We start from the raw sequence: 23,046 nt of genomic DNA, 5'->3' as shown, positions 1-23,046 counted from the left end.
CATCTTTGAAGGGCTTGAAACAGCGATTTGCTGTATATAACACTTCCTTCAAGCCATCATATGAAGAGAATGGGGTTTCCCCTTCCTTTGGAACTGGAACAGTTTCAATTAGGAAATGAGTTGTAATATATGGATATTCATTATTTTGGATACTCTTATCTAGAGGAAATAAACAGACATTTTATCTGTGAAACCTGCTATCATATGGCTCTATCTTGTAGTATAATTACCTGTGTGTTGTAACTTTTGAAATGTTTCCTGTGATTGCAGCATTTTATACAGAGCCTCTATTTTAGGATGTTGAGGCAATGCTGCCACCTTTCTCCTTTTGATGGGATATGGGCCTAATCTGGGTTTGTCCCCTCTTCTCAGCTTCCTGTTTTCATAAAACTTACGGCAAAGTATTATCTGCAAGACTTCTTCCTTTCTGTCAAAGTTGATCAAAATAGCTCTTCAGGCTCAGAAATTGCTAGCAGATGACAAAAAGTAAAACTAACATTCTTATAATAGCAGGGCAGATGAGCACTGCCTGAACTATCAGACATTGGAATCTGAGAGGAACTGGAAGTACACAAGGCTAAAAGATGAGCAGATTCTCTAAAATATCAAAAAAAAAATCTCACTGAAGCTAGATTTGCAAGGTAGTACCTTCCCTCCATCTAATAGTGTCGTGGTTTAACCTGGCAGCAGCCAAATACCACGCAGCTGCTCGCTCACCCCCCCGCCGGGTGGGATGGGGGAGAGAATCAGAAGGGTAAAAGTGAGAAAACTCGTGGGCTGAGATAAAGACAGTTTAATAGGGAAAGCAAAAGCCGCGCATGCAAGCAAAGCAAACCAAGGAATTCATTCACCACTTCCCATCGGCAGGCAGGTGTTCAGCCATCGCCAGGAAAGCAGGGCTCCATCACGCGTAACGGTTACTTGGGAAGACACACGCCATCACTCCGAACGCCCCCCCTCCTTCTTCTTCACCCAGCCTTATATGCTGAGCATGACGTCATATGGTATGGAATAGCCTGTTGGCCAGCTGGGCCAGCCGCCCTGGCCACACTCCCTCCCAGCCCCCTGCACATCTGGCAGGGCATGGGAAGATGAAAAGTCCTTGACTAGCATAAACAATACCTAGCAACAACCAAAACATAAGCGTGTCATCAACATTATTCTCACACTACATCCAAAACACAGCACTATACCAGTTAATATGAAGAAAATCAACTCCATCCCAGCCAAAACCAGGACAAGTAGTTAAAGTGCCTACTAGAAAAACTGCAGGAAAGATGCATAGGAGAACTACCCTGGACTGTGCTTTTCTGTTGATGATCTGTTTTCCATCCTTTTGTAGGAACTTGAAAATCTCCTAACACTGTCTGAATTATCCCCTTCCCAGTGCTAATAAAAGCTATTTGTTTCTGACATCCACAGCCTGTACAAAACAGTAGCTCTGTGTTTATACTCCCATGGGAACTCTTTAGCACTGAGTGGTGCATTTCTTGGGGCCAAACCACTCATCTGAAATCCTCAAGTACACTGAGAAAGAGCAAACTACAGTATCTAAAGTGGCACCTGCAACAACTTTAAAAAGAAGAGTTAAGATGCAATGGGTAGTGTTATTTTTAATGCTATGCTTCACATTTTAATAATATTGAAGAACTGCATGTTTTAATGCCAGTTTTTTTTATCTTGCAACTTGATTTAGCTTTTTCTAATGTCCATTTATCTTTTTGACACTATTTTAAAAATTTAAGCTAAATAATGCAAAAAAGTTTACTAATGATGTTGAGATAGTGCATAAACTTTTAAAAATAAATGACCATAATACATTTGAGGAGATATGAATTAAGGTTGCATAAGCAACTTCTAGGGACAATGTCAACCTCTTAATATTCCATCTCAAGTTGGATTTCTGGTAAACACAAGCCACAAAAATATGACTTCATGCGACACTGATATGCAGCTATTTTTGTGGCATGAAATGGAACTATGTGTAATAGCACAAATGTCTGGGCAAAATAGCTAAGTAAAATTACAAGTATTTCAACAAAACATAGTAATCCCTTTTAATATTTTGGCATGTAATAAACTATTTTTCCAAGTTCTATGAAAAGCACAAAAAAATTAAGAAACATCTAATGAGTAGGAACTGGTTTTGCTTACTAAAAAGAATTCCAGCTCCAAGGTACCCCTTGTTCATGTAAGGACATAGTTTCCTCTTTCGATTTTGGTGGAAGAGTGCCATCTACTGAATTGCTTGAATTGTACCTTAGTTTTTCATTTGTGGTGGCAATTTTGAGCAAGCCTTCTATAAAATTGTCTCTACTGCTTTGATAGTAGTGAAATAGTAAGTTTCTGAGTTCTTTGGTAATTTGCAAAATTAAAAATTATGCTACAGTGGAACCTGAGGAGGCTTAAAATAAAATTGAAAACACTGTTCTTAGAAAGACTATATTGCAAAATACTTAGAGTAGCAATGAGAGGATAGTTATTGGTGGCTCGTATATGTTTGAGGCTATTTTTTAAAATCTTAAGTGTCATTTTGAATGGAGAAGATTTAAGATGTCTCTCTACTTATGCCTTTGAGCAGACTTAAGGGAAACTCTCTCCTGAGACCCATTTATTGCATTATGTTTGAATAAGGACTTAGACACTGCTAGCTGAAATATTTAAAAAGCAATAGCAGCAGTGCTGCTTGTGAACATCGCTTTGGGTATTTGGAAGATCTTTTGGCTTGTGACCACTACCACTATGAATCTGGGAACAGGTTGTCGTGTCAAGCTGGTATAGACAGAAAGGTAAACTTGTATCTATGACCTTGATTTGGGGTGTAAGTTTCTACTTTTTGTCTCTATAATGGAAGTGTTGGTACTTCTAATCTGTGACCCTCTTAGCACTTCAGCAAGTGACTTTGCTGGTAAATACTTCAAAAGGCTGCGTAAGCAAAAAACATGCTATACATGCATCGCTATATTATTAAAACTGATGAACTAAGCGATGAACTAAATGAACTAAGCGATGAACTAAATGAACTAAGTGATGAACTAAGTGATGAACTAAATTTTCTCAAAAAGCATGTTTGGAAGAGGGAGTTATTTCCATCATTGGTACAAGGTAAAATGGTGTGGGAAGCAGAAGGGTGGATTTAAGCCTCATTCACAAGTTAAGTGTTGAAGGATTGTGTCCAAAGGGAGGAGCTAATATCAGTACTGAGAGATAAACCACAGCAAAATCTGAGGGAGAAATTCATTCACATGACCAACTTAAATTTTAACTTAAGGTGGTCTTTAAGACCTTTTCCTCATCCATATCTACCAGCACTTTGATAATGTTCTTAGTTTATCTGCTTTAGTCACCTGCTTTTTATGCCTTCTTTCTCAAAGCAGGAGAGCAAAAGTGGATATATGAAGAGTGATAAATTGAATAGCAAAAGTGAAGGGTGGGGCAAAACCTGGTTTGGGATAAGAGAAGAGTTAAAAGGGATTAATAGTTAATTTGAGAAATAAGGCATTGGTGCCAAAAAGAAAGATGATGTAAGAATAACAATTTCTGTAAAAGGAGGGAAATATTAACTGAGTGATAGCAGAGGATCAGAGGGGGAAAAAAACCAAACAGTGTAGCTTATGTAAGTTGTAATAGCACCTGTGGTCTTATTCTATATAACCCCAAAATGATGTAGAGGGTTAATGAGATATAAGTGAGACTGGGACTCGGCAGACTAGACTAGCAACTACTCAGTTTGTAGGGAGACAATTGAAGAATGGGCTGTATTTGAGCAAAATTGGGATGGAATGACTAGTCATTACAGTTAGCATCTTCTGTCATGAATATCCAGTAGTCAGTGACTTAAAAATAACTGAAGAGGATTTGTTTGGCAGGCAAGAGTTAAGGGAAGTATTTTAGAACATGCTGTGTGAATGAAGAGAGACTTCTGGACCTAGCAAAGAATTGTTTTGCTGTCAGAAATCAGTGTTGATGGACAATAATTGATTGGGCAAGGATTGACATGTTCTTTGAAAATGTTAAATTGTCCTTATTAGATAATATCTATGGCTCTTTATGCTTTCATAAGTTAAACGAAATAGCTATATAAATTCACTTAACATCTAGTTCAGAACATTACATTTGTTAATGCTATTGTTGGCAATGTCTGTACAAAGTATTTGGACACTGGAAAGAGACATCATTCTTACTCAAAGTATTCCTCAATTCTCAGAGCATAGAATGGTCCTACCTTTAGTCTTGGCCAAGAAGCTATAGACATAAGAGGAAAAGCCTCATTAATTATTAATATTGTTATATAGTATTTACTACCAAAAGGATGATGAGGTAGAATATCTGTAATAACATGTTAAAATTTGACATTTAAATTAAGCTGGTTTAAATGGATGACAGATGAGCAGGACTTGGAAGCATGCAACAGAATACAAAGTTTTTTGCCTCTGAATTTTGATGAAGATCTTTCAAAATATATAATTATTTCCTGAGTTTACTCTTCTGTATATAGTCTTTGGAAGAACTTCAGTGAGTTAGCAGTTACCACCCATTTCACTGCATCTTGTGTAGTCAGAGGAACCATTATGCAGGTGTATTTGTAGCAATTTACTAATCTTTCCCCTTGTGTTCTACCATTCTCCTTCCCTTCCATCCCACCCAAAAAAGTACCAGATTAGTCACTTTCTTTGCATTGTTAGTGCTGAAATACAGCTTTTAGACTAAAGTAGTAGAACCTCTTAGTAGTAGAACCTGGATCAGAAAACAAAGTGAGTAAAATCAAGGAAAGCCTGTAGCCTTCTTAGTTTTTTGAAAATATTATGTTTAGACTAAATTGCTGTTTTTACCTCTTCATTTTACAGTATGCTTTGCTATCTGTGAATTGTGCGTGTAGAAACTTATCATTAGAAACAATTTTGTTTCTTGTTTGATTTTAAATCGCAGATTTTTAATCTTGTTTGTGTTTGTACTACTTAATTACATCCTGTTCTAACGAACAGTTGCCTCTCATTGGCAGCTATAAGAAAATTCTACCAAATACAGCCTTTACAGAAAATTTGCTGGCACTTTCATAGCTGTTTGGGAAATACTGTATTTGTGCATATTTATGTAAGCAACTTTGAAGTTTAAGATGTACTTTGACTCCTAGCTATTATTGTTGTTAGAAAATGGATCGGATATTCATTCCCTATCAGTTTCTATGCAAACTACTTCAATAATTGTTTAATTTTAAAATGTATAACTCATACTAATTTAAGCAAAAAAAAAAAAGGGGGGTTGTGCTTTAAAATTGTTGCAACTTCCTTCATACAGAAACCAGTTAATGAACTTTAACTGAGATCTATGTACTTTGGTATTTTTCACCTTATTGATCTAAGATATTTTTTGTTAAGGTAACATTGAATCAGTTGGCTTCTGATGTTTAAAGGAACGTTGTTTTATAAACAAAGTGAATACTTAGGGAAGTTGATCTGCATTTATGCAGGAACTAATGTTATTGGTAGCTGGTTTGGAAGTTGAGAAATTCAGCTTCCAGGCAGTTGTGTAGTCACCGCTTCACTGGAATTTCTAAAGCTGCAGTAGCAAACAACAGTAGTAGTTTGCTGTAACCTGTTAAGCTCATACGGTATTTGTAGTAAGATGATCTAACATCAACTGTTTAAATACCATACCTGTTGTTGCCCCCTTCCTCCCTACAGAAAAAGGAGAGAGTATGCTTTTTTCCCCCCTCTAGGAAAGCATGAACTCTTATGAGCGTCAAGAGATGTAAAAGCTGCTGAACTCATGGTATCAAATAATTTCATGATAATACATCTCACACACTTTTTTGGACAAAGGTAAACTACCTGAATGCAGCTTTTTCAGCTTTCATTTCTATTAAAAAAAAAAAAACACTGAACAGTCAGTACAGTTGCTCTCTCAAAAATATTTAGGAACTTTGTATAATGTTAAGATTCCTAGAAAGTTAGAAGAAAAATGCATTTTCCAATATTTTGGCACATAAATGATCTCTTCCAACTTATATTCCTGTTTTCCCCCCTCTCTTCTCCAAGAGAAAGAGAAGACCTTTGGGGAAAAACCTTTTGGTAATCTTCCAGGACTGAGATCCTAGCCCCTTCATCTTTGAGGTGCCTTACATTATTTTCATCCTTATGACTAACAGAATGAAGCTGAATGTAGATTTTTTTTTTTTTTTTTTTTTTGCCTGGAAGTTGTAGCCCTTTACTTTCTAGGGACACTTGATTTGATTTCCAAGTATAATATGTAATATTGACTTTTTTGTGTCCAAGTAACCAGGTCAAACTGTATCTTGATATCGGCTAATTTCCAAGTGCTATATTTGATGCATGGAAGTTGCAGCCAGTGTCTTCTGACTGTCTGTATCTGATGTCTTCCTTTTCCTTATCCTGTTTCGTTACTGTCAGTCTTCTTGCCTTCTCATTCTCTTTAGCTGGCAGAAGAAGAATGCATCACAATGGTCCAGATGGAATTCCCATAGTAAATTGTTACCAGTAATTTGATAGTATTTCCACCTGACAAACAATCTCAGTTTTAAAGCCCTAGTTTGTTTTTGCTTGCTGCTCTTATTTACATATAGAAAAGCGTATCTGAAATGTTAACAAATATTATTGTATACTTTTGCAGACATAAATACTGAGACATGGGGAAGAATAAAGATCTGCTTAGCTGAGTGATATAAACACAGCAAGATTCTATGCAGGCCTAAAACTTTAGAAGGAAACTCTGTAATCCTAAAGTTGTTGAAAAATAGTGATATGATATCATATTAGGATTAGTATGAAGTCTAAAACTCTCCCAAAAGTATTTTGTGGATTTTTTAAAATCTCGTTTGGTAATACATGGATGTGAAAGCTCAAAGTTAGTTTTGTAGACAGTGACTGTAATACTTTCCAACTTTTTGAATAACTCTCTCTTGCTAAATAGCTGTGTGTCTTGATAGATTGTTCTTTATGAAATTGTTTCTGTGAGAGATCACGTTTTTATATGTGCAAGTAATAGTACTGGTTAGGTCTAGGCGCAGGTAAGGTTGATAAACAGTTAGGAAAGTTGCGTGAAGCTGCTCTTGTACTGCTTTAGTCCTGCTTAGATGTATCACCAGGACTTTATGGTACTCTGTAACTTGATGTAAATTAAGTCTTTGGTTTTTATCTGTTGTTGGATTGTATCCAAACTTGGCAAAGGTGAGTAATACCAGACAGACTTTTAATCTTTATATACTTAAAATACTATTTGGAAATCTCACCATCATTGTGTGGTTTTTCTATTTTATGATAATTCTTGGGGACCACAATCAAAGCACATACAAAAGTGTGTGCAAAATAACTGTGGCTTTGCTGCTGTCCTGGGATAGAGTTGATTTTCTTCCTAGTAGCTGATACGGTGCTGTGTTTTGGATTTAGTGTGAGAATAATGTTGATAACACAGATGGTTTAGTTGTTGCAAAGTGGTGCTTACACTAGTCAAGGACTTTTCAGCTTCCCATGCTCTGCCAGGTGCACAAGAAGCTGGGAGGGGGCACAGCCAGGACAGCTGACCCAAACTGGCCAAAGGGCTATTCCATACCATATGACGTCATGCTCAGTATATAAGGCTGGGGGAAGAAGGAGGAAGGGGGGGATGTTTGGAGTGATGGCGCTTGTCTTCCCAAGTAACTGTTACGTGTGATGGAGCCCTGCTTTCCTGGCGATGGCTGAACACCTGCCTGCCGATGGGAAGTAGTGAATGAATTCCTTGTTTTGCTTTGCTTGAGTGCACAGCTTTTGCTTTGCCTGTGAAACTGTCTTTATCTCAGCCCATGAGTCTTCTCACTTTTACCCTTCTGATTCTCTTCCCCACCCTACTGTGGGGGGAGTGAGCAAGTGGCTGTGTGGTGCTTAGTTGCTGGCTGGGGTTAAACCATAACAGCTGCCTATAAAAATAATTCAGGGTCTGATTAAGTAAAGTGGAAAACTGCTACATAGCAATGACTGTAGTAAAACATGCAGGTATAATATGCAGTCCTGGAGAGCTATATGCTACAGACTGGTATACATGAGAAAAATACTGTGAATAATCTACTGCCCTTAGTGTTTTGTATGTAATTCAGATTAGTGGTACGTGTTTTCCTCTGCAGGGAGATCTATTTTTTGCATCAAAATTGTCAAATATTCAAATACTGTGAGGTGTTACAGCTACAGTTTTGAAAAGTATCTAGGAATGAATTTTAAAAGCTGCTACAGTTTCAGATTTGTCTTAAAAATCTCAAGCTATCCTAACAGTGGCATATCTGATACAGGAACATGGTCCGTATCTTGTGCTGTACTATCAAAAATTTTTGTAGCAGTGTATTGACATGAAGATGCAGGTATCTGTGTGGTGATAGTTTGGAAGGTAACTTATATTATAAGTGTGTCTCTATATACATAACTGATTTATGCTAGGGATTGAATCGATAGCTACAGCTTTTGCAACTGTTGTCTTTGTCAGATGGGTCAAGCACAGGTGAAGAAGAATCCAATATTCCCTAGATCTACTTTGAGTAACTTAAATTAAAGAATTAAAAAAAAAAGACTGCTCTTCTGAGGCTTTCATAAATATTCTGGAATTAGTTTTCTTTCAGAATGTGACTTCTAAGGGTAGATGTGCACTGAGTTGCTCCTATGTAGATAAGCTATAAATATAGTAATTTTAAAAAAGAATATTTTGCAGAGAGAACTCACATATCACTAATTGAAATGCTTTAATTTTGCCTGGGGGAAAAAAGGGTAAGTTTAGGTCTGAAGCTTGTTTGGAAAAAATAAATTTTGGAACTGTTGCCTTTTCTCACAAATCAAAGTAAAATCAGTGACATTATGCGATATTAAATTAGCATGATACTGTGCTTTTCTTATGTATGACCTGCACTTCTAGCAGTTATGAAAATGAACACTGATGTTAGGACATGAGTACGTTATCTCTTCCTTTTCTCAGCTGCAGCTTTTGTCTCTGCTTTTGCAAAAAACATGCAGTGAAGACAATGAAATACTAGTGTTTTCCAGGGTTAATTTCCTAACGGCAGTGAGGAACACAGAAGCAATATTCAAAGGTACAGCTGAGAAGCTATTAATTTATCCTATTTGTTCATATTTGGAATAGGGGATGAAGCAGGAATAGTAGAAAGAAATGCTTGAAAGTGAAGGAGGAAGGATGGGCCTTTGATTGGAAAACTGCTCAGAGCAGACTGTTTCCTCTAGAGATACCCTAGGACTTTGGCAGAGAGTTTTGCCTGTCTACAAAATTAAAATGCTTTGCCCATCTTGTCATTATTCATTATAATTTTTGCCTGTTTTGGGGACTACTATGTGGTAGATGATCACTGCTTAGTACAGTGAGCTCTCTTGCCTTAAGCACACAACGCAAGTATAGAGGATTTGAACAAACTGCAGTCCCTGGGATGCTGCCTGTTTTGTGTGGTTCAGAAATGCTTAACATGTACTGAAACAGGCATGTATTATCCTTTTACATTCAGCATTTAAGTGCTTCTTCAACTCGGCATACCCCCCAAAACTGGGAGGCTTTGCATTTCTTTAGAAAAGAAGATTAATGCTGGTTAGGAGGATGATACTAATTTGAAATGAGAAGAATAATTTTAGCTACTAGGTGAAAAAGTGAAGATGATATAATCCTTGGGTAAAGGAACTAAATGGGTCTAACTGCAAGGACTATTTTTATTTTTTGTGATAACTGTAAGCACTATAAAAGAGGCCAAACTCTATTTTCAGATCTGCATATGAGGCTTCCACTAATTTGTCAAAAAGAAGAAACTTGCTCTGAATATTTAAAGCTTATGTAAACTTACTCCCAGTGCTGCATATTTACTGATTTCTGGAGAGAGAATTGGTTCAGGTATCCTGGAAAATGCAAAAGGATTTTTTTGTTTAAAGAAACATTCAAGTATTCTTAATATTGAAATTTTTACTGACTAGTTATAACAGTGCTGCCAGAAATATTTGTATCAGAAGTGCTTAGAGAAAACATTTGAGGGATAGAATTTGAAGCTTGGAGTAACTTGAGGCATCCATGGGAGGCTTTGTTTTTCTGGGCCATGCTCCTCTTGTTTTGAGGCAAGGTAGCTGTAAAGCCTCAATTCCAAATAAACTTGGGTGGGTGAATGAACAAGGGTTACATTTAATTATGTTGGGAGCTGATGTTCAGGGGAGGGGCTAGGGAAATCCTCTTTTGTTAGAAAACTGCCAGTGTCAGTGCAGATAAAAAACAAGTTTTAAAACTCAGTTTCTGTAAACATCTGAATTTCAATTTCAGAAATTGCTTTTGTCTATTTCTGCAACTAATTATTAATTCAAGTGAATGCAGAAGCATGAGCAGGGCTGAAGCAAATCTCCTCTGAAACTTCTGGTATTCCTTGTGGGGATATTTTTTCCAATCTGGCAATTTGTGTAGTCAATCCATAGTTAATGCAAAAGCAATGATTTTACATTAAAAGTATTCTGAGTTTGTGTTGGAAGGTATCATTTATGGGGACAACTCCACCCCACCCCCCCAAGTTTTAAGTTCTGTCTCTTCTTTTTCTTAAGAGCTATAAACTGTCAGTGGAATACAGATGACTTCTTTGTACAGGAACCGTATTGATAAGAATGTAAAATACACGGGAAAAAACAGGTGAGGCAAGCTGGCTCTTTAAGCCCTTCCATGCCAGAACAAAATTAAATTACTAATTCTGTTTGGGGAAGAAAGCTGGTATTAAGTTTGCTGGATTATTCAACATCTGTTTAGTATATCTCTCATCACTTAGCTGGACGTTATTCAGATTCATTAGTCTAGGAGAAGAATGTGATTGAAGTTTAAAAGTTAAAATATTGCAGTGTGTTGAAGCAGACTTGTTCCCATTGTAGTTCTACTTACATTTTATCTCGCCAGCTTAGAGGATGAGCAGGAGATATGTTTGAGTGTTGATTTGCATGCAACCTAATAGACTCTTCAGCCTTTCAACTGTCTCAGTGTGAATGCGTATTATTTTTAAGAGTATTTGTATCCTCTTTGGTTTTGATCAACAGTTTTCAGTAAATGGAAAACTTGCAGAATGGGTGAGAATTGTACTGTTTTATTAATTTCTTGTGTATACAGAGAGAAATTGTACGTTATATTCCCTCTTTTGCATACATCTTTGGAATTATTTCCTTTCTTCCAAAAACTAAGGTGCCTCTTTGAAACAAGAAGTGTTCAGCTCTTCGACAAATTATATTCAAGAAACCCTGGGCATACTATAATGATGAAATACTGACCACTTTGCATAATTCATCTGGATTTGTGTTACTTCTGCTCTGTCTCCTAGAGGTTGGAGAATTTCCTTAATTTCATATCCGAAGAAAGGGGATAACCACATTTGAAATACAGAATCTTTGCAACTAATAAATGAAACAAGTACGGAGAATTGAAAGAATCGGTGTTGCTGCTGCTTCTATTTGATATTCATTATGGAAGTATAGGACTGATTTATGTGTGGGAGGGAGAATGAACAGGCTTTTGTTATCTCGTAGTTGGTGTGAATCCAGGAAGTCTTGAGACAGATCCTGGAAATTTATATTATATATAATTTCCCATTGACTCCTCCATATTTTGGCTACTGATCTTTTTCTGTCACAGCAGATTTTTTTTTAATGTGCCTAGCATTATTCAGCTCTTCTTTCATTTGTAAGTAGTGTTTAAAAAGAACAGAAAGCTCCTTTAGCACTTGAAAAATGTGATCATTTGATTATGATGTTTATTTAGATTAACTTCTTTTATACTAGTCCTGATATTTAACACTACTAAAATAATTGCTTCATCATTCTCCGTTATGTTCTCATTGATGAAGAATCCCTTAAATAACTATAAGTTAAGCAGTTATACATAATTTTTGTATTCCATGGGGATAAATAAGATGGGCCTTTTAACTTCTTTGTGTTACTTTGTGTTGTTTATAAGTGATTTTTTTGGTGATCACTCAGACCTACATGGTTAAATATGTTGAGTGCACTAGCTAGAAGCAGGATGTTAACCTGTTTGAATGTGGTATTAGTGATAGTGACAATGTTGGTCATGGTGTTTGGTTTTTTTTCCTATGTTACATACAATGATTATTCCTTAATGGTACCAATTCCAGCTTTGGTCGGCCAGGAGTTGAATGCTACTGCCAACATGACAGTGGAGCTGCAGTAATACAGCTTCAGTTCCTGATTAATGAGGTTAGTAAAATGATGTACATATTCCATAATTCAGAGAAGACAGAGAGTGTATTTTCTTCAATTTCTCATTAAGCAAGCATCATACTAAGAGTCACTTGTGCTAGCTGATTTTAATAGCATGAATGGCAAACAGTAATAACAATTATAAATAAATTAACTTTTTTAATTTTAGAAAATGCTTGACTAACTGCTGAAAATAACTTTGTCTCTAGAGTACTCTTTTGCTATAAGCAAGAACTATTTATTCATGTCATTGAACATTGCAAGTTATCTCTTGAAGTAGTAAAGTACATTTTCAATAGTACTAACAATTTCAGTAGGTGATTAATTTTATTTTGATGGATTTACTATCTTAGACATGAGCTAAGCAAAGATCCCTAATCTGATCCCTCAGTAATTTCAGGGTGTGTTTTTTCTAGGGATGTAGCAGCTGAGATCTGACAGCAGTGCTGTTCTTGAGCAAGGTGGGGCCAGATTTGTAGAGGGACTTCTAGCTCAGAGGAATGGTGAAGTCAAACCTCACTAGCTTTGTCAGCTCATAGATAGTAGCAGTTGAGTTCATTGCTTAAATTTTTTACGGAAGTGGGCATGAGGGAACTGATGTGCATGCATCAGAAGAAGTTTCTCCTTCCCCACCACCCCTCAGTGTAGCATTGAACGAAATGTGAGCTGAATGACATGTGATCGCATCAATTATCTCATTACTACTACTTGGAACTTATCTGTGCTATGATGTTGATGCGCATGCTTATAAGTGTTTTTTTCATCCTGGAGGAAAATATGTAATATATTTCCACTATGGTGGTGATATACTGTTACTAGGGTTATGAAAATAAGTTGGCTAAAATTTTTTCTTTCTCATAGGGAGCTCTTGTGAGTGCCTTGGCTGATGATACCTTACACTTGTGGAACTTACGTCAGAAGAGACCTGCTATACTCCATTCACTCAAATTTAACCGAGAACGGTAAGGATTGGATTATTATTGCTTTGCCCCTTACCATCACACTATGTGGTACTGTAAGATCAGCTTTATTAATGCAGTCCAATTCATAACAATTATTTAACAAAAATAAATGAAACTGGATTTACATTGGGTTTGAGTGGCAGGCTGTTAGGGCCCAAAGTACTTCTGAGTAGACACACTAGTGACCTAAACTGAGATGACTTTTCTATCACTTTGCATATTGCACTGCTGAATATCAATTTTCCCATCTTTAAATATGGAGGGACAGTAGACTTTCAATGTATGTCTCCAAAGGAATTTTGGAAGAAAGGAAAGTGTGTGTGTGTGCACCAACAAGACAACAGGGAAACTAGTTCAATTTTTTTTAATTGGAAGTTTTTCTCACCTTGATGAATGGAATTCTGCAGCGTTAGAGCTCCTGTGTGGATCAGAGAAACTGAAAACAACATGCATTTTGACTAACGATTTTGAGACTCAAGTAACAGTGTTGTAAGCAAGCTAGGGAGACATTTTAGATTAAATTTCTAAAAGTCAGTTGGTACTATTTCTGCAAAAAACCTGTGTCTTTTTTTCTTTTTTTAACAAGCAGTCCTTCCATTTTGGGAAGTAGTCCTTTTCCAGTATGGGTAAAATCTCAACTGGAATGCTATGTCTACTTTTGAGCAGCATGCTTCAGAGGTGGACTGCTTGGACAGCTCAAAGGATACTCGCAAGAACACAGAATAATCTGTGACTTGTACCCCTGTTGAATAGGGCAGGAAGTAATAAACTTTGAGTAATGGGTAGCAATAGAAAGAGGAAAGCTAAATATTTATGTAAAACTTTCTAATGTGATGTCATACAAAGTGCTAAACAGACTGTTGGATGGATTATGGAGTAACCTTGTGGTTTTAAAGAGCAGGTTATAAACAAATTTGTAAGGAATAACATAAATGCAGATTACTGAGGGTTTTTGGGGTAGAGGGCTAAGTGATTCTCAGCCCCTTTTGAGGTTGTTTCTGTGATCACTGTGCATAAACTTTTTACCAAGGCCTGTAGGGATAGGACAAGGGGTAATGAAAGAGGGTAGACTTAGATTAGATACAAGGAAGAAACTCTTTACTGTGAGGGTGGAGAGATACCAGAACAGATTGCCCAGAGAAGTTGTGGATGCCCCATCACTGGAAGTGTTCAAGGCCAGGCTGGATGGGGCTTCGAGCAACCTGGTCTTGTGAAAGATGTCCCTGCCTACGGCAGAGGGGTTGGACTAGATGATCTTTAAAGGCCCCTTCAGACCCAAACTATTCAGTGATTCTAAACTGTTACGCGCAAAACAGAAAGCTCTGACAGAGCAAAATTCTCTGCCCCAAGGGAGTGTCGGTGTTCCTTTATGCAGCATAAAAGTCAAATGGGGAGAAATGCAATTCACAATCTCCACTTTAATGAGGATTGTCCAACTATAGGAGATGCAGTGATGTGTCCAAACCAAATTTTCTCCCCCTCTTTCCCCCTTCTCTCCCAAATGACTTTTCTCTTAGCTGTAGCACTTACTTAAGTGCCAATATAAAATTTGGATTTGCAGCCTGAAACCACACTTGGACATTGGCTTCTAACTAATACTTTAAAATAGATATCTTGAGGAGGTGATTCTGATTGCGTGCAAATCTGCTGGAAGTTGGCTTAGAGTCTTAGGTGTATGCATATCTTTGTTTAAACAGAGAGGAAGTTTTAACCCATCCTTTTCCGGTAAATGTGGTGTTCTCGCTAGCAAAACCTGTCATAGGGAGTTGAACTGTGTTGAACTTACCTGAAAGAGGGGAGGGAGTGGAAGGGAGTCTAGGTCACTCATGTCACTTCAGTGGTTGTATTTGTTATTAAATTTGGACAGAGTACTGATTTTTCCAGGAAAACTTGTGCATTGCTAAAATAGGTAATGAGAGCACCATAGTTATCAAGAGTGGTGAAGGTACAGTTTGAGGCAAGGGCTTACTCTTCTAGTAACTTTAATCTTGAAGTATCCATTATAATAGTATACAGAAGTAACCAGAATACTTAAGATCCTGGAACCATACATTGCTGGATGACTGTTAACTGTTTTCAAATAGTCTGTCGTCTTTTGACTAGTTTATAAAATAAAGCTTTATAAAATAAAGTGTAATCTGATTACCAGGGAATTATTTTGATTTTGAACTTTAGAGAATTGCACAAATTCACCATTGAATAATTCTAAATAAGTGTCTTTAATTACTAAGAACTCAGTGTTATAATTACACCTAATAGGTTTGATATGTTTGTGAATTTGAAGTAAATAGGCTTTGATTAGGTCGGTTTTATGATTATTAACTACTATGTTTGAGAAGAGTGTTTGTGAATAAAACTGGACCTTCTAAGTTCACAAGTGCCAAGTTGTTAAATACCTAATTAATAAAAATTGTAAAATTTATTGTGGTATAAAGATTTGCTCATAAGGATAACAAACTTCTCAAACAGGAATTATTTAAAATATTCAATACTACAACATAGCCTTGTAGTAACATCTGCTCTAATGATACTTTAATTTGCCAGCTTGTGTAGGGAACTTCAATATCTTGGAAATCAGTTTGGATAAAAGAATAAAAAAGTTAACAAACTGGAAAAAATGTCCTTGGAGGGGAAACAAAGCTAAATTTTACTACATGACTGAAGCAACTCTTCCAGTTATATTATTATTTGCTCTAGGACTCTGTAGATGCTAAGGTTTAAAATTACATACCTGGAGGCATGTTGACGTTGTGGAAAAGCAGTATTTGTGTCCTATTTAATAGGAGTTGAGCTCAACATGTCACAAGCCAATTTGTCTTCAGATTTTGTTTCCAAATCAGAGTTTAATATATAAGGATTAGATGTGAACTAGAAGGTTGCTTGTAGCATAAAAAGCTAACTGTAGCAGTTAGCTACCCAGACTAAAGGATATTCTAGTCTTGAAAACTATTCTTGAACCATGTTTAAAAAAAAAATTGAAAAATAAGTAAAGTTATGACTTGTTAATGAATTCTGTATTCTCCTGGCACAGCCTTTTACCAGCTTTGGTGAATTCCCTGGTTTTAGGCATATGGAAGAATTACTACCCAATGTTTAATGTGCTTTCTAGGTTTCATATTCGTTTCTCCTGTTAGTAATCTAGTTTGGCTAGCTTGCTTTCAGGCCTGTTTTGAACATCTTTCAAATAAAGATTAAAAAACAGACATAGCTTGTTTATAAATACTTGTATCATGTGTTAAGTATTTTGTATATTTACCTGAAGATTGAATTAGAGTATTTAATTACCTGTAAATTAATTCAGAATGCAGTCCCTAGTATATGACTGGAAAGCATTGTGAATTCTTGCTTTTCTACTTCTGAATTCTAAGAACAGGGAGTGGTGAGAAAGTTGCTTTTTCTTTCAAAACAATTCTATGCCCATTACAGGCTTCGTTCCGAGCTGTGGAAAATGTCTTCATTGGGTAACTTGCAGCTTTTTAATTTGAGCAAAACATTTCTTTAAAAGTAGTGGCCAAGAGTCTTTAAAGATGCTGCTTCCTCTTGAATCTTTAAATGAGTTGAGTATCTGTAGATGAGAAACTGGCCATTTAATAGATTCATAGCTCTTGACTGCATTTTGTACCAGTGATGGTTAGCAATTTGAAGCAAGTCGTCTGAACTGGTGATTGATGAAGTTTTTGATGTGTAACAAATCTGTTAGTTGAAATTACTGGCAGATGTCAGAAGCACAGTAAAAAACAAACCAGTCTTGCAAGTTTTCTAGCCTTTTGTTCCTGCTGCATTTCTGTGGGTTTTGCAGCTGCTTCATGTTCTAGTTACCAAACAAAAGTTAGAAGATATCAAACCAATGTCATACTAAGCTCGGCCACTGTTCCTTGACTGTGGGAAGCAGCATGTAGGGGCCAGGAAATAAATGCATAATGCTGCTTACATGGGGGGGGAGGCTGAGGGGGGGGAGGACTTTTTTTTTTTGCATGACTTGTCATGCAAATTAAAAGTGTTTTTGCAGAACACACAATTCAGTGTGTGAGCTTATCTAGTATCCTAGATTTTGTACTTCTCTAAGATTTCTTCAGTGAATCACAATGTAGTTTCTTTGTCATCTACATATCTGTATAAATATCCTACACATAATAAAATTCCTGTGTGTTCACATGTAATGCAAGCCTCATGTCAAATTTTTGACTTAGTAACAAATGTTAATGTTAGGCTAGATTAACTCTGAAATAAGCATAGTTAACACTTCTTATTAGAATAAATATGGAAGGTATGTGTGAGTTAGGTATCCAATCTAGCTTTAGTTTTCTTGTCATGCAGGAACTATTAAAATTTGTGCTGATCTAAGGTGTGAAAGGTCAAACACACATCACTAATGAGCCATGGACTTTCACAGAAGCAATTTAAGAGAGGGTGAAATGACAGGCTAACTTGATTTAAAAAAAAAAGTGGTGTGGGATGACAAATTTGAGTTTCTTTTGCTGCAAACCAAACCCCAAACGAATCAGCTTTACGTACAAGTATGAAAAATTTGTTTAGTTGTCTAAGACTTGCATCCTTCCTGAGTTGAGATTCCCTGTTCTAATGCCAAAAGAAATAGTTTACTTGCTTTGTGACCTAGCATGAAGACAAGAACCGGAATCATAGCATAAAAACAGAACTAAGTGTTTAGTGTGCCAGTACTTTGCATATCGATCACTAAATGCATTGATAGCAGTTTGATTTTTAATACATCAACTTTCGTGCTGTGGGATTTAAGTAGTTTTACTCAGCATGAAACTGCACAATTCAGAGTTACAAAATTATGCTTTAAGTATTCCTGGTTTTGTATCCTGCTGTAAACAACTTTAGCATTGTGTTTAAAACACAAACTCTGTCTACAGAGAGTGAGTGAGAAATCCCACTTGTATTTACTTGTTAATAACGAGACTTTTAACTTTTGTTGTGACACATATCTTGTTAGATACTGTAACATTACTGTGCATTAGCAGACGTTAGTTGTGAGAGAACTTTTCCTTCCTTCTACCTCACTGAATTTATAAACTGACCAATTCTGCCACTTTCTGGATAGCCGAAGGACATTTCTTGCCTGTGAGAGCAGGTGATGATAGACATTGTTTGTGGGTTTTTGGTTGTGTGTTTTTTTTTTTCTTCCCCTTTCTGTGTATCAATATCACTGTTTCAGCCTTTGTTTGAGGCCTGGCTTTTTCCCCTTTGGCCTATGTGTTTTGAGGTAGGATTATAGTGTAACTAACAGAAGGATTGCAGATACATATCCAAACAATACTTCTGAGAAGTTAAATATTTGGAGTCTTTGCAGAGTCAATGATAGACCAAGTACAAGTTTAATATACGATACAACTAAGTTTTTCACGCGACTTAAGTTCTTTACACTTTTTAAACTGGCTTTCTTCTTGAGAGTGAAAGGAAATGATCACTTGGTCTGCCTGCCTTTATGGTGCCATGTAAAGCCACCTTTTACCTGGTGGGCTTAAAAATGTTACTCAATGGTGATCCACTAGATGATGTATTTAGAAGGAGTTTTATCTTGTTTCAAGAAGTTGGGAAGAGAAATTGAACTTCTTGACTGCCTGGATTTGCTGCAGATGTGAATGTCTCTTTCATGCAAGATCAGATTCCTTTGAGAAATGTTTCCTTGAGGCCACGCGTGCATGCAGAGTCCCACGTGTCAGTGGAGTTGATGGAACTGCAGTTGCATCTGTTGCCTTCTGCTGCATTTGGCACTGAGGCAAAACCGAAGTGCTGAGTCCTATTGCCCTGAGATTTCAGATTTCTAAGAAACAGTTTTTAAAAACTCTCTCCATTGTCCTGTTAGCCGTTTGTCCTTGTGTACTGATGATTTTCACAGTGGCACAAGGTACGTAATGGCCAACTGCCACATTCCTGGGCAGAATTCAACCTCTAGTCTTTAAGCCCTGCCTGTCCTACAGACTTTTCTCCATCAGTGATGGGCATAATTCTTCTGTCTCCCGTGGGAAAGCTATGTCGCTGACATGGCCATTTTTTTAAGTTGTGTGTGACTTGTCAGATGAAATGTTCAGCCTGAACTGCATGTGTTAGAGCAAGCTACCCGAGTGTCTTCTGATGCCAAGGGTGGTTGTTACTTTTTGAGTCATGTCAGATATTCCAACAGGAGCTCATAAGTATGTAGTGCAGGGGATTTTATCAGTGGTAAGAGATCCTCAAATCTTTAGGGTATTTAGTGTGAATTCCTTCAATATTGAAAAATGTTCTTAGTTTTCTGGAAAATGACGTAAATGGCCCTAGTATTGATCACATCAGTGGTGACAATTTTATTTCTGTTCTTGACTCTTGCTTTCCCATTACTCCGTCTTAACATCACTAGTGTACACCACAACTCAGATACTGAACATAGGTACTTCTCAGCTGCCTTTAGAGGCAGCCCTTCAAGTGAACGTATTTGGAGAAGCATCATTTGGAGTGCTGTAATGGGATATAAATGAATTTGAAGTACCTGGTCCAGTTTTTATGATATACTGCATTTATCCATGTGGTCTTTTGTGGGGAAAATTTTGGGATGCATTGAAGAGGAATTCTTCGTCTGCATGTGCCTGCTTGCCCCTTCAGGCCTTTTTCATACAGGTTGGTATTTTAATCTTATTCCAGCTACCAGATCTGGAATAGTCTGGCAAAATCACAGCCACTGCTTGCTTCTGGCAGTATGTCATTCTGACACTGGCTCTTGACTTTTTATGTCCATTGAAGAGACCTTGGACATGGATCTAGGCTAACATAAGAATTAAACTTTTCAGCTTTTGAATTTTACATGGTGGCTGTCTCATGCATGAAAGGTTGAAGATAGAGGTATACAGAATACAACTTTAGTAGCTTGACATTTTTCTTAGAAAATTTTTATTTTGCGTATACAATAATGATCTGAGCTGCTAGTGTAATTACAGTAACTGCAGACCTATAATGATAGCCTGAGGTTCTAGAAATAGTTTTAGTGACTTAAAAATAAAACTTGTTATTGCTGTTTGTCATTCATCAAAGTATTTGTCACTATGCTTTGTTAAAGCAGTGGAAAACTCTGAAGAACATATAATACTTCATAATGCAGTAGACTAAGAAAAGGTAAAGATTTATTTAGAAGGACTTCTGTTGTCATAATAATACTCTCAAGATAACAGCCTGTCATTTTTACTTAATATTTCCCTTAAAAGCCTAATTCTTTGACTTACATAATAATTTAATAAATTATATTCTTTGATATTTCTGTAATTAAATTCTTCTAGGGGATACTATTACTTGCTATAATAACTATTTTAATACACGTTGTGAAACAACCACAATTAAGATTTTTCTTCACTAACTGACAGATTATCAGAAAAGACACATGGTCTGCAGTTAAGAAAGGAAATCCTTTCAGTAGGTTTACAAATGGCTTCTTAAAGACTCTCCTGTCACTGCTAATACTCTCCCATAAGCAATTGTATAAATTATATTTTAAGTACAGTAAGAGCAAGAAATATTTTGTGAGGGTTTTTTTATCAATGTTTTCCACTGCTAGTGTACCACTGGGTTTTCTATATATAATTTTGTTTTCTTGAACTATTGGTTCAAGTCTTATAAGTTCATTTCACTGGAAAGTGAAATTTGTTGTCGTTATTTTTTTTTGGAAGGGGGGACAGGGGAAGGAGTGGCTTTGCAAATATGTATGCAGTGAGGAGGAAGATTTTGTGCTTAGGAAAAAGCACAGCTACAGGAGAGTTTAGGACTACCCTCACTGTTTTGGGGTTGCATAACAGTACCTCATTTTAGAAGTGATGTTAGCATATATTAAAATCATACTGTAGATTTCAGGTTAAAAAAAATTCTCTTTAAAGCTTTTTTCTGTAAAGGGATTTTTTCTTTCTACAGGTATGGGGAAGTGAAACATTTGGAATAAAGTGCCGTGCACAATACTTGCATTATGCTAAAAGTTCAATCTGCTTCACAAAAATGTACTATACTGACTGAGGTAGCTGAAATTTCCTTGGAGATAACATGAGGAATCTGTTGTGCCATGAAAGAGCTGCCTGCAAAAGCCTGCTTTCTGTGATCGCTGGCTCAGACAGCCCCAGACTCTCTTTAAGTGCACAAAACTGTCTGTTATTTTTTATAGATGCTTCTGTTCTAGTATTTTTGGCCAGAATGGCTTGATAGAGGAGAAGAGAAGTATGGTACTCTGCTTTTGACTAATACATTCTTTTCAGGTTGTTGAGGTTTGTGTGCCAGAAAGACTTGCAAAAATTTTTTACTTGGGTTGAGTGTATCTGTCGATCTGTTCCCAACAATTGATTATATTTTCCACGTTTGTTTATGTATCCATTTGTGGGCAGGGCAAGAAGGGGAAGAATGCTTGAGTTGTAGAAATGGCCAGAGCTTTATATGGCGACTTCCACTTCTGTTGATCTTAAAATATGTTACGGTTGGAGTATATTATTCTAATCTTATGGTGGCAGAAAGTTAGGTTTCTGAAAGAAAAATCTGCACTTTTCAGAAAAAATATTTGCTGTCCTTGGCCAAGTGTTAAATAAGCAAGTATTACCTCACCCACCAAGACAACCCTGACCTTTTGTTTCCATCCTCCAAAACAAGTTTGAATCCCTTTAATCCTCAGTCTAATTTTCAACAAAGCAAGCGAGGCCACCAAATGTAGCGTGTATGTTGACATGCTAGTATGATGTCACTGGTCCTTCAGATGGTCATAGCTTCGCTGAATTTTAGTTGTTAAGAGAGCTGTAACATTTCCAATGTTGTTTAAAATCTACATAGTTTAAGGTGAAGCCTTAATCAATGAAGGGAGAGAAGCTCAGTACATGGACTTTAATGTTGGAAATGTTATTCTGTCAATTGCTAAAATAAACAAAGTTATCTGAAATTAATCACTTTAGACAAAAATATAATTGAATTTCTGAAAGTGGGAAGACATACTTTTTCTATTAAGAAAATAAAGAAATAGCAAATAAAATTATTTTTGCAAATGAAATAATATTCACCACATCCAAGGTGAAATGGTGATTCTTTTGTTATAGCAGGATCAGCATGACAAATTCCTTTTGGATTTAACTAGTCATCAGTTGTTCTGTGAAACATAAAAGCTCTAAGAGTACTTTTTAGGTTATATAAAAATCATACAAGACTTATTTCTATTGTAGAAGACTGGTAAAAGCACACTTTGAAGGATAAGGTTAAGAACCCTGTTTTATATGTGCCTATATTTGACAATTTTGAAGTCTCTTCCACCTCCTGCCTCTGAGAGTTTGTAAACATTTTGTAAAGTTACTCGTTCAACTCTGATTTACTCTTGGTGTGGAATCATTTCATTGCTTGCCAACTCTTGACAAAATTAATCTCACTTGCACAGAGGAGACAGTAAATTGAGTACGGCTGCATATTCAAGAATAATATCAAGAGTATTGAGGGATTGGACACTTCAAGTGCTGCCCTTTTGGTATAGCAATCAAAGTTGCAGCCCCAACTTATATTTTTGCCCACCTTTAAATGACACGAAATAGATTGTTGTTTATAATGGAAGTGTTGGGCGACTCTAATTGACAATATTAACTCACAGATCAAGACAGATAGACCCATGACCCTGCTCTTGAATATTATTTCTGGCTGCTAGGCCATGTTTTTAGATCCAACTGATCTGGCTGCCAGCTGCTTCTGGCACGTGGAGTCCTGGCAGAAAAAGAAGCTGTGGTGTTGCAGAGCGCCGAGGCTTTATGTTTTCATGCTGCATCTCTTTCCCCTTCCCCATGACCTGCTTGTAGTGGGAGAGCTCTGTTACTGGGCAGTAAGGTTTTGCGGCCTGCCTAGGAAGTGCATGTACAGATGTATGCGATTTA

The 23,046-nt window shown here is 36.7% G+C and overlaps 1 protein-coding gene across 3 annotated transcripts in view; it reads left to right on the top strand.

Moving 5' to 3' along the window:
* Nucleotides 1-23,046, top strand: part of STXBP5 (syntaxin binding protein 5) — a 124,076-nt gene that overhangs the window by 18,899 nt on the left and 82,131 nt on the right. For all 3 annotated transcript variants that reach the window (XM_075146210.1, XM_075146208.1, XM_075146209.1), the window contains exons 3-4: nucleotides 12,128-12,209; nucleotides 13,074-13,174. In XM_075146210.1, coding sequence (XP_075002311.1) covers nucleotides 12,128-12,209; nucleotides 13,074-13,174 — 183 coding nt within the window. The remainder of the gene's footprint in view (nucleotides 1-12,127; nucleotides 12,210-13,073; nucleotides 13,175-23,046) is intronic.

This window comes from Calonectris borealis, chromosome 3 (genome assembly GCF_964195595.1).
Source record: "Calonectris borealis chromosome 3, bCalBor7.hap1.2, whole genome shotgun sequence".
NCBI lineage: Eukaryota > Metazoa > Chordata > Aves > Procellariiformes > Procellariidae > Calonectris > Calonectris borealis.
The sequence above is the reverse complement of the archived record's forward strand: the minus strand, read 5'-3'. Positions and strand labels throughout refer to the sequence as shown.